Source organism: Phascolarctos cinereus, unplaced genomic scaffold, assembly GCF_003287225.1.
Source record: "Phascolarctos cinereus isolate Bilbo 61053 unplaced genomic scaffold, phaCin_HiC Scaffold_4;HRSCAF=312, whole genome shotgun sequence".
NCBI classification, from domain to species: domain Eukaryota; kingdom Metazoa; phylum Chordata; class Mammalia; order Diprotodontia; family Phascolarctidae; genus Phascolarctos; species Phascolarctos cinereus.
Window position 1 is genome coordinate 708,119,459 of NW_027555847.1, and position 15,293 is coordinate 708,134,751.

Here is a 15,293-nt window from a genome sequence, read left to right on the forward strand (position 1 = left end):
AGTCTGCTTTCCCATTTGTCATATGGGAATAATAATTACTGGCACATCTCTACAGCACATTACATACCATATCTCACTTAAGCCTCCCAACAACACAGTGAGGTAGATACTATCCTTATTTGACAGATGAGGTGAAGTGTCTTGCCCATTGTCGTAGCTAGAAAATGTCAAGTAAGGGGAAATCAAATACTCAGGTTACTTCCTATTTACTCGTCTCCCATCTATACATGTCCAATTTCTCCAGCAGTATATAAAAATATAAACCCCTTCAGGACCAGGTCTATTTCCTCTCTCTCTCTCTCTCTCTCTCTCTCTCTCTCTCTCTCTCTCTCTCTCTGTGTGTGTGTGTGTGTGTGTGTGTCCCTAGATTGTGTAGAGCATCTGACACGTAGCAGTTACTTAATTCCTTATAGATTCAATTTGATTCAATTAGAATTTGTGAAGGGCTCACTATATATGTGCCAAGCACCATGTAGGTGGTGGAGATACAAAGACAAAAGAAAAGGAATAAGGTTCTGCCCTGGAGATGCTTAAATTCTATAAAGAGAGATTGGGTTTTGGAGAATGGGGAATCCAGTAATCAGAAGAGGCAAGTGATGTTCTACATGAGAGCAAGCCACAAAAAAAAAAAAATGAAAGAAGAATAAATAGCTAGCTTTTATATACTACCTTACAGTTTGTAAAGTGCTTTACAAATATTATCCCATTTTATTCTAGCAATAATGCTGGGATATAGACATTTTATCCCCATTTTACAGTTGAGGAAACTGAGGCAGCTAGAGATTAAGTGACTTACCCAGGGCCACACAGATAACAAGTGCCTCAGGCTGGATTTGAACTTAGTTCTTCTTGACTTAAGGCTCAATACTCTATCCACTGTGCCACCTGGGTGTGGGAGGATTTGAACCCAGGTTTTCTCAACTTTGAGACCAGCACCCCATCTTACTACATCATACTGACTCTCCTATGAGCTTTAAAGCACTTTAGAAATATCTGAGAAACACAGAATTGGAGATTTGTGAGTTACTTCATCAGCCACTTAACCTAACCCATATCAGTCATTTCAGTTTTGTCTGACCCTTTGTGATCCCTTTGGGGGTTTTCTTGGTAAAGATACTGGAGTGGTTTGTCATTTCCTTCTGCAGCTCATTTTACCAATGAGGAAACTGAGGCAAATAGGGTAAAATGACTTGTCCAAGGTCACCCAGCTTGTAAATATCTGAGGCTGTATTTGAACTCAGGAAAATGAGTCTTCCTGACTCCATGCCTAGCGCTCTATCCACTGCACCTCCTCCCTGTTCATTTGTAAATGCCTACTGACTGACTGATGATGACAAGAAAGATATGTGTTGTGCATAGTAAGAGGACAGAGCTGGGTAAAGTAAAAGATTTGGAGACTGGTGGGCAGCAGAATAGGTAGGCTGTGCCTACGTCATAAAGGTTCTTTGTGAAAATAATCAGAGCTTGGTCTTTATAGCCCATAAACCATGGGGAACCACTTCCATTTCTGCTCCTCTCCTCCAGTCTACTCCAAGCTGGATGTGGGTCTCTTCCCCCTCAGGTGCTAGCTGGAAAAGAAAAAGAGAGAAAGAGAGAGAGAGAGAGAGAGAGAGAGAGAGAGAGAGAGAGAGAGAGAGAGAGAGAGAGAGAGAGAGAGAGAGAGAGAGAGAGAAAAGAAAGAAAGAAAGAAAGAAAGAAAGAAAGAAAGAAAGAAAGAAAGAGAGAGAGAGAGAAGGAAAAGAAAGAAAGAAAGAGAGAAAGAAAGAGAGAGAGAGAGAGAGAAGGAAAAGAAAGAAAGAAAGAAAGAAAGAAAGAAAGAAAGAAGAGAGAGAGAGAGAAGGAAAAGAAAGAGAGAGAGAGAGAGAGAGAGAGAGAGAGAGAGAGAGAGAGAGAGAGAGGGAGGGAGGGAAGGAGGAAGGAAGGAAGGAAGGAAGGAAGGAAGGAAGGAAGGAAGGAAGGAAGGAAGGAAGAAAAAGAAAGAAGGGAGGAAGGAGTGAAAGAAGAAAGGAAAGAAAGAGAAAATCTGCATCATTCTGTGAACGGTAAGGAGCATCTCTGAATTACATCAAATTACCCAGCTCAAGAGCTGATGCCCTAAGATTTTATCAGCAGGCAAATACACAGCAACTGTCTGCCTGTTCAATCTAAACAGTCGGTATATTAAAGGATGCATTTGGCTCATTCTCATTATTCAAGTGATCTGGATCTGTGCCCCACTCCCCCACCCCCGTTGGTATGCTTGGGGGATTGATGGGTTGGCCCTGCGTTCCATTACAGCTCCTGCCAGCCTCAGGATCATCCCGAGATGCCGTCCCTTTCATCAGCATGCCATCCATCTAGGCTAGTGACAGCCTGGCCAGATATCACCGGTGGGGACCTTCCCCCGTTTAATTAGCACATCATACTTCCTACAGTACAACACTGCCTTTCTCACTTCCGAGAAACCAGCCAAACAAACGCTCCAGAAAACGGCAGCATCAGCATATTCAGCTAAACGCAGTTTAATTAACCGGATTAACCTTGAGGAGGAATTGGAGCACCAGGACCAGAGGGTCAGAACATCAATACGGGTGCCATCGCCCTCCCCAAAAGCCGCCGACACAAATTAGCCGGGATCCGTTTTGTTTCTGTCCACGGCCATGCAGCCGTGGCCTCACTCCCGATGAAAAGAAACGTTTGGTCGCTGAGGGCAGCTGGGAAGCCTTGAATTCTCCCTTTTGTTTTCTGCTGAGGCAGGCAGAGGAGCTGAATATGACTGAGCCAGGGAGGAAAGGAGCAAATTCTTATAGCCAAAAGGAGGTTCTAATAATTGGCTGTCAAGAGACTCGAGTCCTACTCTAAACTTGGACATTAATTGGCCATGCGACCTTGGGCAAATTGCTTGAGATAAATCTATGATACTGTGAACACTGGGTCTCAGTTTCCCTATCTATAGCATGAAGTATTTAGACTAGATAGATGACCCCTTCCAAGGTAGGTGAGGAAACAGGGCGAAGAGAGGTTCCATCTGCATTTGCCATGACATTCCTGGGCCCAGAGTGACTGCTCCTCACCCAAGCCAAGGCCTGGTTGTGCCCCGAATAATGACTCAGAGCCCCAGAGCAGGCAGAGCCACTTAAAAAAGCTTCCTATCTCTCCTTGAGTCACCATTCCAAATCCCTTCTCTCCAGGCTGCTTGACGTTCCCTTCACCACTCAGATTTCAGACCTCCCTCCCTGATCAGTCAAACACCCTGGAAGGATCAAGGTCAGCTAGGGACTGTGGTGCAAAATGTTATTATTGTTGTTGTTGTTATCTATGTTTATATAGTGCTTTAAAATTTGCAAAACAACATACACATATTATCTTATGGTTATTGAGTCATTTCCAATTTTTTTGTGACCCCATTTGGGGTTTTCTTGGCACAGATACTGGAGTGGTTTGCCATTTCCTTCTCCAGATCATTTCACAGATGGGAAAACTGAAGCAAACATGGTTAAGTGACTGGCCCATGGTCACACAGATAGTGAGTACCAGATCTGAACTCAGAAAGATGAGTCTTCTTGATTTCAGGACCCATGCTCTCTGAACTATGGTGCCACCTAGCTGCCCATTATCTCATTAGCTATAATGGATAGAGGCAGCCTTGTAGTCCGAAGATCTGAGTTCAAGTACTGCCTCTGACATGTATAATCCTAGGAAAGTCACCCTCTCAGTGCACCATCTTCTCTCTAAGGCAAAGATTCATGAACTTAACGTAGATAGATAGATAGATAGGTAGATAGATAGATAGATAGACAGACAGACAGACAGAAGCTGCATTTCAATATAAATTGGTTTCCTTTAGAATCCTTCTTACTTCATTTAATGTATTTAAAAATATTCTGAACAAGGATCCATAAGGTTTACCTGCCCAATGGATATAGGACACAAAAAAGATTAAGAACCCCTTCCTTAAGCCTATAAATTGTAAAACAAATGGCAATCTACTTTGGAAGATGGTGTTTCCATACTAGGAGTTCCTTACAATAGTGAAATCCCAGTTCCAGTTCCCACCCTCTGATGTAGTGAATAGGAGGCCAGCCTTGGAGTAGGAAAGCCCTGGATTCAATCCTGCTTCTGACACATATTAGCATATGGCCCTTGGTAAGTCATTTACCCACTCAATACCCCTAGCAACTCTCTGAGACTTTAAGTTGTGAAGCAAATGGCCATTTGTGTTGAAAAGGGGAGGTTGCTCACCTGCCTCACCAGACAACAGATAGACAAATGAACTCATAGGTCAGCTTGAAGGAAGGAATGAGGGAAGAAAAAAGGAGGAAGAAAAGAAGGAAAGGAAGAAGAAAGGAAGGAAGACAGGGAGGGATGGAAGAAAAAAGGAGAAGAAAGGAAGGAAAGAAAGAAGGAAAAGAGGAAGGAAAAAATAAAAGGAAAGAAAGAAAGAAGGAATGAAAGAAGGAAGAAAGAAGAAAATATGGAAGGAAGGAAAGGGGGAAGGAAAGGAGGAAGGAAAGAAAACTAACAAAGAAAGAAAAAAGAAAGAGCAAGCTAGTTGGAGGCAGCAACTAAGGTGAGACAGAGAAGAGCTAAAGAAATGGGGCAACTAGTCCAGGTGTGTTCTTGATGAGAAAAGAACAGGAAGGAGCTCGAAAGGGCTGAGCACTGGTAGAATACAGAGTCATGTGGACTTGACCTTGGGCAAACTGGAGTTTCACTCATGAAGCTTGCCTGGGGTCCCAGATCTGGAGGTCTTTGGCTTGGCTAAGAGGGGTGGTGGCAGAAAGGGGGAGCGAGGCTTCTTGGAGGGTTCTCCGAAAGTTCAGCCCAGCTCTTATCCGAGGCGAATTAGGCGGTTGCCATGACAACAGAGTATTGCATCCAGTGCTCCCAGTCCCTGATTAGGGGGAGGTAGTGAGGGGGAGAAACACTCAGGAATTCATCACTCGCCGCCTTCTTCCCTCCTTCCCTCCCTCCACAGCTGGAAGTTGAGTGTATTGGCCCTTGACTCTTACTTTGCCTCTCACTGAAGGCTGGCTTCTCTTAAGGTGGCTCCCCAGCTGTCTGGGGGCTGGCAGAAAGGAGAAACCAAGGGGAAACTAGGGTCTCCTTGGAGTCTGAGATTTAGCCCGGGCACTAAAACCATACACACTTCAAGGAGAAGAATGCAGAGCTGGAGAAGGACCACTGGAGGGTCTCAGAGAGGGCCCTGGTCTGGGAGACAGGCTCTGTTTGCCCTTCTAGCTGGAGATATGCCCTTGGGCAAGTCACCTCCTTGCTTTACATCAGTGTCCTCATCAACAGGTGAATATGTGATTCCTGAGCATCCTCCCAACTGTGATGTTTTATGTTCTGAGGCTCCTCCCAGCTCTGACATTCCCTGTTCTAAGGCCCCTGCCAGCTCTGACATCCTCTGATCTTTTTTTTTTAGGGGAAATTTTTTTTAAAATTTTATTAATTTATTTTAAGTTTTAAATTTTTCTCCCCCTCTCCCCAAGACAGCACATAATCTGATATAGGATATAGATAGATAGATAGATAGATAGATAGATAGATAGATAGATAGATAGATCAACATACACACATTCCTATTAAACATATTTTTACATTAGTGATGTTGTAAGTAAGAATTAGAACCAATAGGAGAAACCACCAGAAAAAGGAAATAAAACACAACAGAACAAAAAAATAGCAAATGGTCTGCTTCAATCTGCATTCAAATGCCACAGTTCTTTCTTTGGATAGGGATAGCATTTTCCATCACGAGGCCTTTGGAGGACATCCCCTGTTCTCAGACCCCTCCCAATTCTGACATTCCCTGTTCTAAGAGTTCTTCTTAATCTGTTATTCTATGTTCTAAGGTTTTTCTCAGTTTCAAGGTTTTGGTTCTAAGAGTTACAGAGACAGGAATAAACTTTTGGAAAGAGGGTGGAATGCTCTATCACACGAGCTTGGAGATTCTTGCCTGAAGCCTCCGTCAGAATGGGAGGAGTAAGGAAGGCAGTTAGAACAGGAAAGGATTGACAATATACTGCAGTGGATAGAGACAGTTGGACTTGGATGCAGAAAAATTTGGATTGAAATCTAGGCTCTCCCCTTTCTGAGCTATGTGACAGGTCACAACCTCTATGGGATTCAGTTTCTATATACATGTTGCTCTCCCCAGCCCCACCCCAGTAGAATGCAAGCCACCTGAGGACAGGAGCAGAATTTTTTTTCTTTTTGTCTTTCCATCTCCAGTACCCCACTCAGTGCCTATCACCTAATAGTTACCAAATGTGTTTATTGAATTGAATTAACTTGAACAAGTCATATCAGTGGAAGCAGTAAGGAGCTGTCACTGGGGCTTGGCCCAAGGGCACTGACATCCTGGGAGTTGGGATGAGGGGAAGTGGTGGACACATTCCCATCTTGGATGGATGTGGTAAGCTTTCCTTCCCTACAGCAGTTACTGCCTCTGCATTTCTCTTCACGGTCCTCCCCCAGCACTCATTCTCATGGGGCACAACCACTCAAAGGGTCCTGTTATCATGCTGTTTTCTCCTTGCCTGAACAACTTCCCTTCTGTCCCCTAAGACTGCACCCTTCCCATCCCTCTCCTGGCATCCTTACACATCTCTGTCCTTCTCCTTGACACCACCATGGCCCCAACACACAATCACTTCTGCCCAGAGGCAAAAAGCAAGACTCCCCAATCTCCTAGCTACATCTCTGACTTGCTTTGGTAGCCAAATACAGGGTTGGGGGGGGGGGCTGGGATGGCTTGATTTGGAAACTCCTTCCTCCTTTGTTGGCTTTTGTCCAGAAAAAGATGGGATCAGTGACAGTGATGGATACTTTTTCTTGCTGTCCTTTAAATATTGGCTGGGTTTGGGCTCCTCTCCCTGTTGCCTCAGGGACCAGATAGCTTATCAGATAGATTGATCCTGAATCCCCAAACCTCTTTTGATGAGCTGTCTGGAGAAGCCTGGGATATAAGAGCAAATGCAGCTTGGGCTTACCTTTTAGCACTCTCTCTCTCTCTCTCTCTCTCTCTCTCTCTCTCTCTCTCTCTTCTCTCTCTCTCTTCTCTCTCTTTCTGTGTGTGTGTGTGTGTGTGTGTGTGTGTGTGTGTTGAAATGGGGATAGAGCTGCAAAGAATGTGGAAAGCTTCTTGGCAAACCAACTCACCAGTATTAATACATTCTCCTTCTTCACTGAAATAGATGTGTTTCTACCATGACCTTGCTATGTGACCTTGATTAGACAGTTCACTTAGGGTCTCCTCTATAAGTGGTAGCTAGATGGCACAGTGGATAGAGTACCATGCCTGGAGTTAGGAAGACTCATCTTCTGGATTTCAAATCCGACTTCAGACACTTGTGACCTTAGGCAAGTTACTTAACTCTGCTGGCCTCAGTTTCCCCATCTGTAAAATGAACTGGAGAAGGAAATAACAAACCACTCCAGGAAATGACAAACTTTTCCAAGAAAACCTTGAATGGGGTTGCAAAGAATCAGACATGACTGAACAGTATCTCAAATCTCAACAAGGTGACTTATAAAATGCCTTCTTTAACATTTCATAATCTATGATTCCAAAGATCCTTCTATGCTATGACATTCTGGGCTCCAAAAGCCTTGGCTCCATTGACATTTTATGTTCTAAGTTGGAACCACTCACAATTAAATAGCAGCTAATTGCAACTCTCAAAGCTAGCTCCTTTTTCAGGGACTATGAAATGGTCCCTACCAATTAAATGAAGTGGAAGGGTTTTTTATGGAATTTTAGGGTTAGAAAGGACAAAGGTTTAATCTTCTGCCTGCAGACTTAACCCGTTATATCTCAAATCTCTCTCCTATTTGGAGAATGTCATGCAATAACCTCATAACATAATTTATTACTGGCTCTCACAGCTCTGGAATGATAGTTTTTCTGATGCCTGACTCAATTCCATCTTGATAATAGAGCTAGCTTGCCCCTGATGTAAGAAAAAAAATACTAGGATTGGAGTCAGAGGACCTAGGTTCCAATCCATGCTCTGACTTGTTATTTTATTACTTGTATGACCTTGGACTAGTCACCCCCATTAGACTGTAAGCTCTGTGAGGGCAGGGACTATTTTTTTGCCTCTTTTTGTATCCATAGAACTTAACACAGTGCCTGGCACATAGTAGGTGCTTAGTAAATATTTCCTGAATTGAAACATTTCTCTGGGTTTCAAAGTCTTCCTTTACAAAGAGAGGGGTAGACTTGGTACCCCCTCAAATTCTCTTCCACCTAGAAATGTGATCTTATGTTTCAGCAGCATGTGGATGGCTCCAGCAGGTCGCTGACGAACAAGGCCCATGGTGGGATTTCAGATGCTAGGGCAGATCATTTAAGCTCATATGTTCTTGTCCCATCCTTGAAGGGAATGGAAATTGACTGGTAACCATTCTCCATAGATTATCACCGGAGTTTAAAAAGCATTGATTGTGTGCCAAGGTCTGTGTTAGGTACTGTGAGAGGCTGAATCAATTCAACACACATTTAGGTGCTCATTACATTCAAAGTACTCTGTTACACTCTGGAGAAACAAATACAAAAGCAAACCATTCCCTGCCCTCAGAAAGCTTACACTCTAATGGGGAGATACAACACGTACATATATAGATATAGATATACAAATATGAATCATATACAAAATGCTACCAAGTAATTTCAAGAAGAAGGTAGTATTAACAATAGCAGGGTCCCTAGCCTCCCTGTTTTCCCCTGCTCCCCAGTGGGCCCTGAAGTACCCTTCATTCTTTTGCTCTCCTGAGAAAATGATCTTCCTTTCCACCAACCCTATAGCTATGGCTGTATCTGCTGCCCTTTTCCCACAAGGACGCACTTACAATGGTTACTTTCTCTGTGGGAAAGTGTAGACATAGAGATACTATCGGCCCACTACTTTGTTCCACAGGATAAAGCTGTGAAGGCCGTTTTCTGTTTGGGGGACAAAGCTGAGGTCTGCTTTAGAATCAGAGACCTCATCATGGTGGCTGCTGTGCAAAGTCGTCTAGAAATAGAGTCAGAGACTTGCGGTTAACTTCAGGTCCCGACTCTTCTATTTATTTGCTGTGGTATCTTGGTAAACCTACCTTCCCTCTCTGTGTTTCACTCTATTCCTCTATAAAAAGGAGAGAGGGCTGTACTCACTGGCCTCTAGGGTCCTTTCCAGCTCAAAATCTATGGTCCTATATATAGTAGCTGTGTGACCTTGGTCAAGACAGTGAAATGCTCTGTGCCTCAGTTTCTTCATCTGTAAAATGAAAGGAGTGGACAAGATGACCTTGAAGGTCCCCACCTGTTCTAAATCCTGCTGGCGTTGCTCACGATTAATATAACACTTGTCAGAAATGATGAAAGGACAGTTTCAGAGAGACATAGAAAGACTTATATATGAACTGATGCAGAATGAAATGAGCAGAATCAGAAGAACAATTTCTACCATGACAACAATCTTTTTTTTTTACTTTAATATACATTTATTTATTTTTGGTTTTCAATATTCACTTCCACAAGTTTTTGAGTTCCAAATTTCCCGCCCCTCCCCCCACCCCAAGATGGCATGCATTCAGAATACCCCTTCCCCTGGTCTGCCTTCTCTTCTGTCTCTCCCCCCTCCCTTCTCTTATCCCCTTCCCCTTCTATTTTCCTGTAGAGCAGGCCATGACAACAATCTTGCAAAGACAAACAACTCCGAAAAACTCAAGAACCTTGATCAATGCAATGATCAATCACAATTCCAAAGGATTCATGACAAAACATGCTACCTACCTCCTGTCGGAAAGGAGTAAGAAGATGTGGATTAAGGCACACATATATGTTTTCAGTCATGTCCCACTCTTTGGGACCCCATTTGGGGCTTTCTTGGCAAAGATACTGGAGTGGTTTGCCATTCCTTCTTCAGCTCATTTTACAGATAAGGAAACTGAGGCAAGCAGGGTTAAATGACTTGCCCAGGGTCACACAGCTAGAAAATGGTTCTTCCAGACTCCAGGCCTGACATTCTATCTGCTGTGTCAGCTAGCTGCTGTCTGTATACATACATACATACATACATACATACGTATGTACGTACATACATACATGCATGTATACATACATATATACATATATACATATATTATATAATATATATAATATATAAATTTGTATATATGTGTATATATAGGAGAAGGGATATGACTTATATACCTATATCACATAATATATATACCCATACACAGAAATACATATACATACATATACACAAACATATGTATACATACATATACATGCATACATATATATCACAATATGTGGTATATTGTGGTCTATACACTGTATAGAGAGGAACATATGTGTATATGTGTGTCTCCATTTCCATACATGTCTCACTATATAGTATGTATTGGACATGGATAATGCAGGAATTTCTTTTGATCAATTATCACATCTATTGGAGGCATTTTCCTTTTCTTTTTCAATGGGAGATGGAGGTAAAGAGAGAGAAAATGCAGATTTTGGATAATTGAGAAAATAAAATTGAAGTAACACCATTTATGGGGCACTTTATGGTTCCGTAGGACCCTACACCTATTCCGTCATGTGCTTAGCTCTTAGCTTAATGCCTCCTATACAGCAGGCTCTTAATAAATGCTTATTGATCTTCAGGGAGTTAGAAGGGACCACGGAGATATGGGCTTGTGGAATCCTGCATCTAGAGCTGGAAGGGACAGAGAGACAATCTTCTCCAGGAGGAGGGGGAAGAGGAAGACGAGGAGAAGGAAGAGAAGGAGGAAGAGGGGAGGAGGAGGGGGAGGAGGAGGAGGAGGAAGAAATGACTCAGCCTCCTGTTTCCTGGTCTGATGCTTTCCAAATGACAACAGAAAGAGTCCTGATTTAGAGTCAAAGGACTTGAGTTCAGATCTCAGTTTTTCTCCTTCCTAGCTCTATGACCTTGGGTAAGTCCCTTCCCCTCCTGGGGCCTCAGTTTCCTCATCTGTACAGTGAGGAGGCCTCGGAAATCTCTTTCAGGTCTAAATCTGTGATTCCATGAATACTTATATGTATATCCTTGGACAACTCACTGTGCTTCTCTGGGCCTCTATTACTCTATCTGTAAAATGGGAGGGTTGGGCCAGATGAATTCTAGGATTTTTCCCCAGATTTCTCCCATTGCACTACACTACCTTCTCTCTGGATACTGGAGATCCCTGATGGGGCATCATGAGGCCGTGGCCATAATTCTGTTTACTGAGGCTGAGACTATTCGGCTTCTAGTCATTTTCTCAACCCTCTATGGAGATACCAAGCCTGAGAATAAAGGCAATGATGCTAAATAAAAATCAAATACTGTGGTCATTATTCTTTTATGGAACCCTCGTCTTGTACTAAGCACTCCAGCTGGTGCACAGGTGCCCTTGTCTCTCTGTAATGACTTTGTCTTTTCCCTCTAGCACTGAAACTCAGAGCTGTGTGGCATATCCAGCTGAGGAGGGACCCCCCAAAAAGCTAAGACAGCATGCAACTCAGGAGGCCTCCATTGCCAACGGCTGGGAGCAGGGAAAGGCTAGCCAGGAACTCACACCCACCAAGACACACAGGTGAGTCACTAACCTTGCCCCTCCCCAAAGCCATGACTAGGGTAGGGGAACCAGTGCTGTCCCCCAGGGTGCCAAAATTTCATGGTGCAGATACCACTGACTGCTGGGCAGTGTGACAAGAGCACTTGATTTGAAGTCAGATGACCTGGATTCCCATCATGGCTCTTGCCACGTACTGACAATCTGGGCCTGTTTCCTCATTTGTAAATGAGATGATTGGCCTAGAAGGCTGGGTTTGGAATGAGACGACATGAGTCAGGATGCCAGCTTTGCCACTTTCCACATGTGGGACGTGGGGCAAAGTGCTTGCCCACTCTGGGCCTCATTTTCCTTCTCTATAAACAAATGAAGGTTGGACTAGAGGACCTGAAAGGTCCCTTCCAGATTCTGTCAATGTGAGGCCTAAGACACCGCCTTCCCAAGGACAGCTTTTAACCAGAGCTTTAAATTCATGTACACACCCTGCCTTCTGCCAGGCTCTCTGTCAAGTGGGTAATGATCTGTAAACACTGAGATTTCCTAAGGGAGGGAACTAAAGGACCCCAGCATTCTCCCTATGCAAAGGGGAGAATAATGGAGGGGAATAAATCTCTCCTCTAGCGTGGGTTGTTTCATAAATTAATTTTTTCCCATGAGAAACTTTCCTTCTCCCCACCACCAATGTTTGCCAGGGCGGGGTTCATCCTAGATCCAGGCCGAGAAAGTCATCCCAGCCACCCAACATGGAGGTCTGCTGGAGTTCCCAGGAGAAGGGTGCCCTAGAACTGTCCTGCCTCACAGGGAAACCAGACCCACACTCTCATGAGCCTCATTCCCCCAGGACACTGGGTTAGAATCCTCTCAGTCAAACCCTGTCTAATCCCAGTACCAGAAGTCACGGCATCATGCTCAGAGGCCAATGGGAGGAGAAGTTGGGCAACGCCCTTGAATCAGGCAGCCCAGTCCCAAATCCCCAGTGCCCCTTAGGAAGGAGAGAGGGAAAAGAAAGTCCACAGAAAGACCAGGTGATTGCTTTCCTCTTTCCCCTATGATTCTATGGCAGAGCCCCTCATGCATGGGGTACCTCTAAGCCTCTAAGGATCACGAGACTTGGAGCTAGATGAGACTTTCCAGGTCATCAAATATGACTCCTTAAGCCCAGAGGAATTACATGACTTGTCTAGAGTTACCCAGCTAGGTAGTAAATAGCAAAACTGAGATTCCAACCCAACTCAGGACATGGTAACTTTGGAGTTAGCAGAGACATCACTGGCCATCTAGTCCATCTTCATGAGGAAAGTGAGGCCCATGGAGATAAAAGAGATGTGTACCCAGGTCCTCTGAAAGGCCCAGCTCTTGGCACTGAGCCATGCTGTTTCCCAAGAGGATGAGATAAAGTCCTCTGGGGAAGGGGAAATTAACATCAACAACAAAGGTAACCAAAGTTTTGTGAGCAAGCCCGAGTGCCCCCCAAGCTCAGCCGCTCTCCCTCCACGAGCAGCCATTTCTTGGCTCTGCTTTATGAGAATGGTCACAAGAGCAGAGGAGGGATGCTCCATGCTGTCATATCTGCAGCCTGTTCACCTGCCAGGCCCAATATCCCCGTGGCAGGGCTTTAATTAGACTTTGATTACAATCGGACAGAAACAATTAAATCCTATCAGTCTGTGAGAGCCCAGGTCTGGCTTCAAAGGCAAAGGAAGTTATCTTCAGGAGGCAGAAAGGGGATTTCTGCTCAAGGCAGCCTGGCACTGAGAGAGGAGGGCAGGGGGGAAGAGAGGAGGTTAGAAGCCTTTCATGATTATCCAGGGATCCTCCAAGGGGGAGGGGAGCTTGGAGCTCTTGGCCTGGCTTTGAGGAGGATTGCACAAAAACATTGAACATTAGAGGAAGGGCCCTGAGAATGCACGAGGTCAGAGCTGGGAAGGGCCTTAGAACTGGGGTGTTTGATCTGGGAGGGGCCTTAGAACAGGGGATGTCAGAGGTAGGAGGGGCTTCAGAGGAGAGGATGTCAGAGGTGGGGCGGCTATTAGGGGATGCTATTTTACTGCTCCTTTTACAGAAAAGGAAACGTGAATTGTTTAGGGTTCCACAGCTAGTAAGTGTCCAACATGAGATTCAGACTCAGGTCTTTCTGTCTTCATGTCTGGCACCCTCTCCTCTATTGAGATAAATCTCTCACAAGAGAGAATCAACTAGGTAGTGCAATGACTTGAGTTCTAGGCCTGAAGTCAAGAAGACGTAAGTTCAAATCCAGCCTCAGACATTTACTAGCTGTGTAACCCTGGGCAAGTCACTTAAATTCTGTTTGCCTCAGTTTCCTTATCTATAAAAATGAGGATGATAATAATAGCACCTATCTTCCAAGGTTGTTATGAGAATCAATTGGGATAATAATTATAAAGTGCTTAGCACAGTGCCTCACACATAGTAAGTGCTGTAAGCCCATTTTTATTTCTAGTCAAACATGTCCTTTGTGATATATTTGCATAGGGACCATAGCGCTAAGACTCAAAGGGATCTCACAGGCCACCAAGCCTACTCACTTCATTTTACAAATGGGTCAACTGAGGCCCAGAACTTGCCCAAGGTCACAGACTTAGTCTATGGAAGAGCCAAGATTCAAACTCAAGTCCTCTGTCTTTCCATACAATATACACCAGTCGTCATCAGTAATATGCTCTGATTTTCCATGAAAGATAGAGATATACTTGTCTATTTTCATGTCCTCTCTAATACAAATGGAATCTGGGATCCCATGACTTTGGGATCCCAGCAATGTAGATTACCACGCATCTCCCATCTTTGCCTGGCCAGCCTATGTGGCTCTTCCATGTCTTCCCACCAACTTGACCCAGCAGGTCTATCCAATATGGTGGAAGCCTTTTCTGATTTCTCCCCAAATTGCCAAGCCATCCATGGAGCATTCCGCCTGTCTTTCGATCATCCCTCACCTTCTACATGGCCCAGCCCTTCTTCTTTTCCTATCACCCGATTCTTCTTTCAAGTTCTTCTTAATAAACCATTGTGCCTTGCCCACACCCACCATGAGTTAGGAAGAGCTGGGTTTCCATTCCTACTTCTTTTTTATTCTTTGGAGGCAGTGATGTTCCAGGACTCACTGTCACACAGCAAAAATAGTAAAATATTAATATTGAAATGGTGAGACTTGGCTTTCTTGGAAGTCTTGGGGCCCATAAAAGAGCTTCACAACTTCCAGGTAATCCAGACTGCCCTCTTCCCATTCAACTCAGGGTGATGTGGTAGATAGAAAGCTGGGCCTTTAAGCCAGAAAGACCCAGGTCATCAATCCAGCAGGGGTCAGAGGTAAGAGGTAAGGTTTGAATTCTTCCTGACTGAGGTCAGCTCTCCACCTGAACACACAGTAGGTGCTTAATAATATTTAATAAATTGACTCCATAATCACATATATTTTTCCTGTTCCTACTGGCCAGACTTTTCAGGGTCATCTTGACCTTCCCTTAGTTAGGGTGAATTATTGAGGTTAGCCCACATTTGCATCTGCTGAATGTCAAGTGACTCTTCATCCCAAATCATCCCTTTTTACTCCTGAAATGGTGTGTTTAACGGCCTTCAATCCAGTCCCATTATCCAGGAGATAACTTGAGTTCATTTACCTACCTCCTGTGCATTTTAATTTAATTGAGTTGGAACCTGCTTTGCATGGGGAAAAACGCTTATTCCAAGGGATGGAGCCTTTTTAAGGCAGGGGGAGAAAG

At 44.2% G+C, this 15,293-nt stretch overlaps 1 protein-coding gene across 1 annotated transcript in view; it reads left to right on the plus strand.

Annotated features, from left to right (window-relative positions):
* The window catches only part of SRRM4 (serine/arginine repetitive matrix 4), a 230,166-nt gene that overhangs the window by 150,522 nt on the left and 64,351 nt on the right, over positions 1–15,293 (plus strand). The window contains 1 exon segment of the mRNA XM_078154359.1: positions 11,428–11,574. Within this exon segment, the coding sequence (XP_078010485.1) occupies positions 11,428–11,574 (147 nt within the window).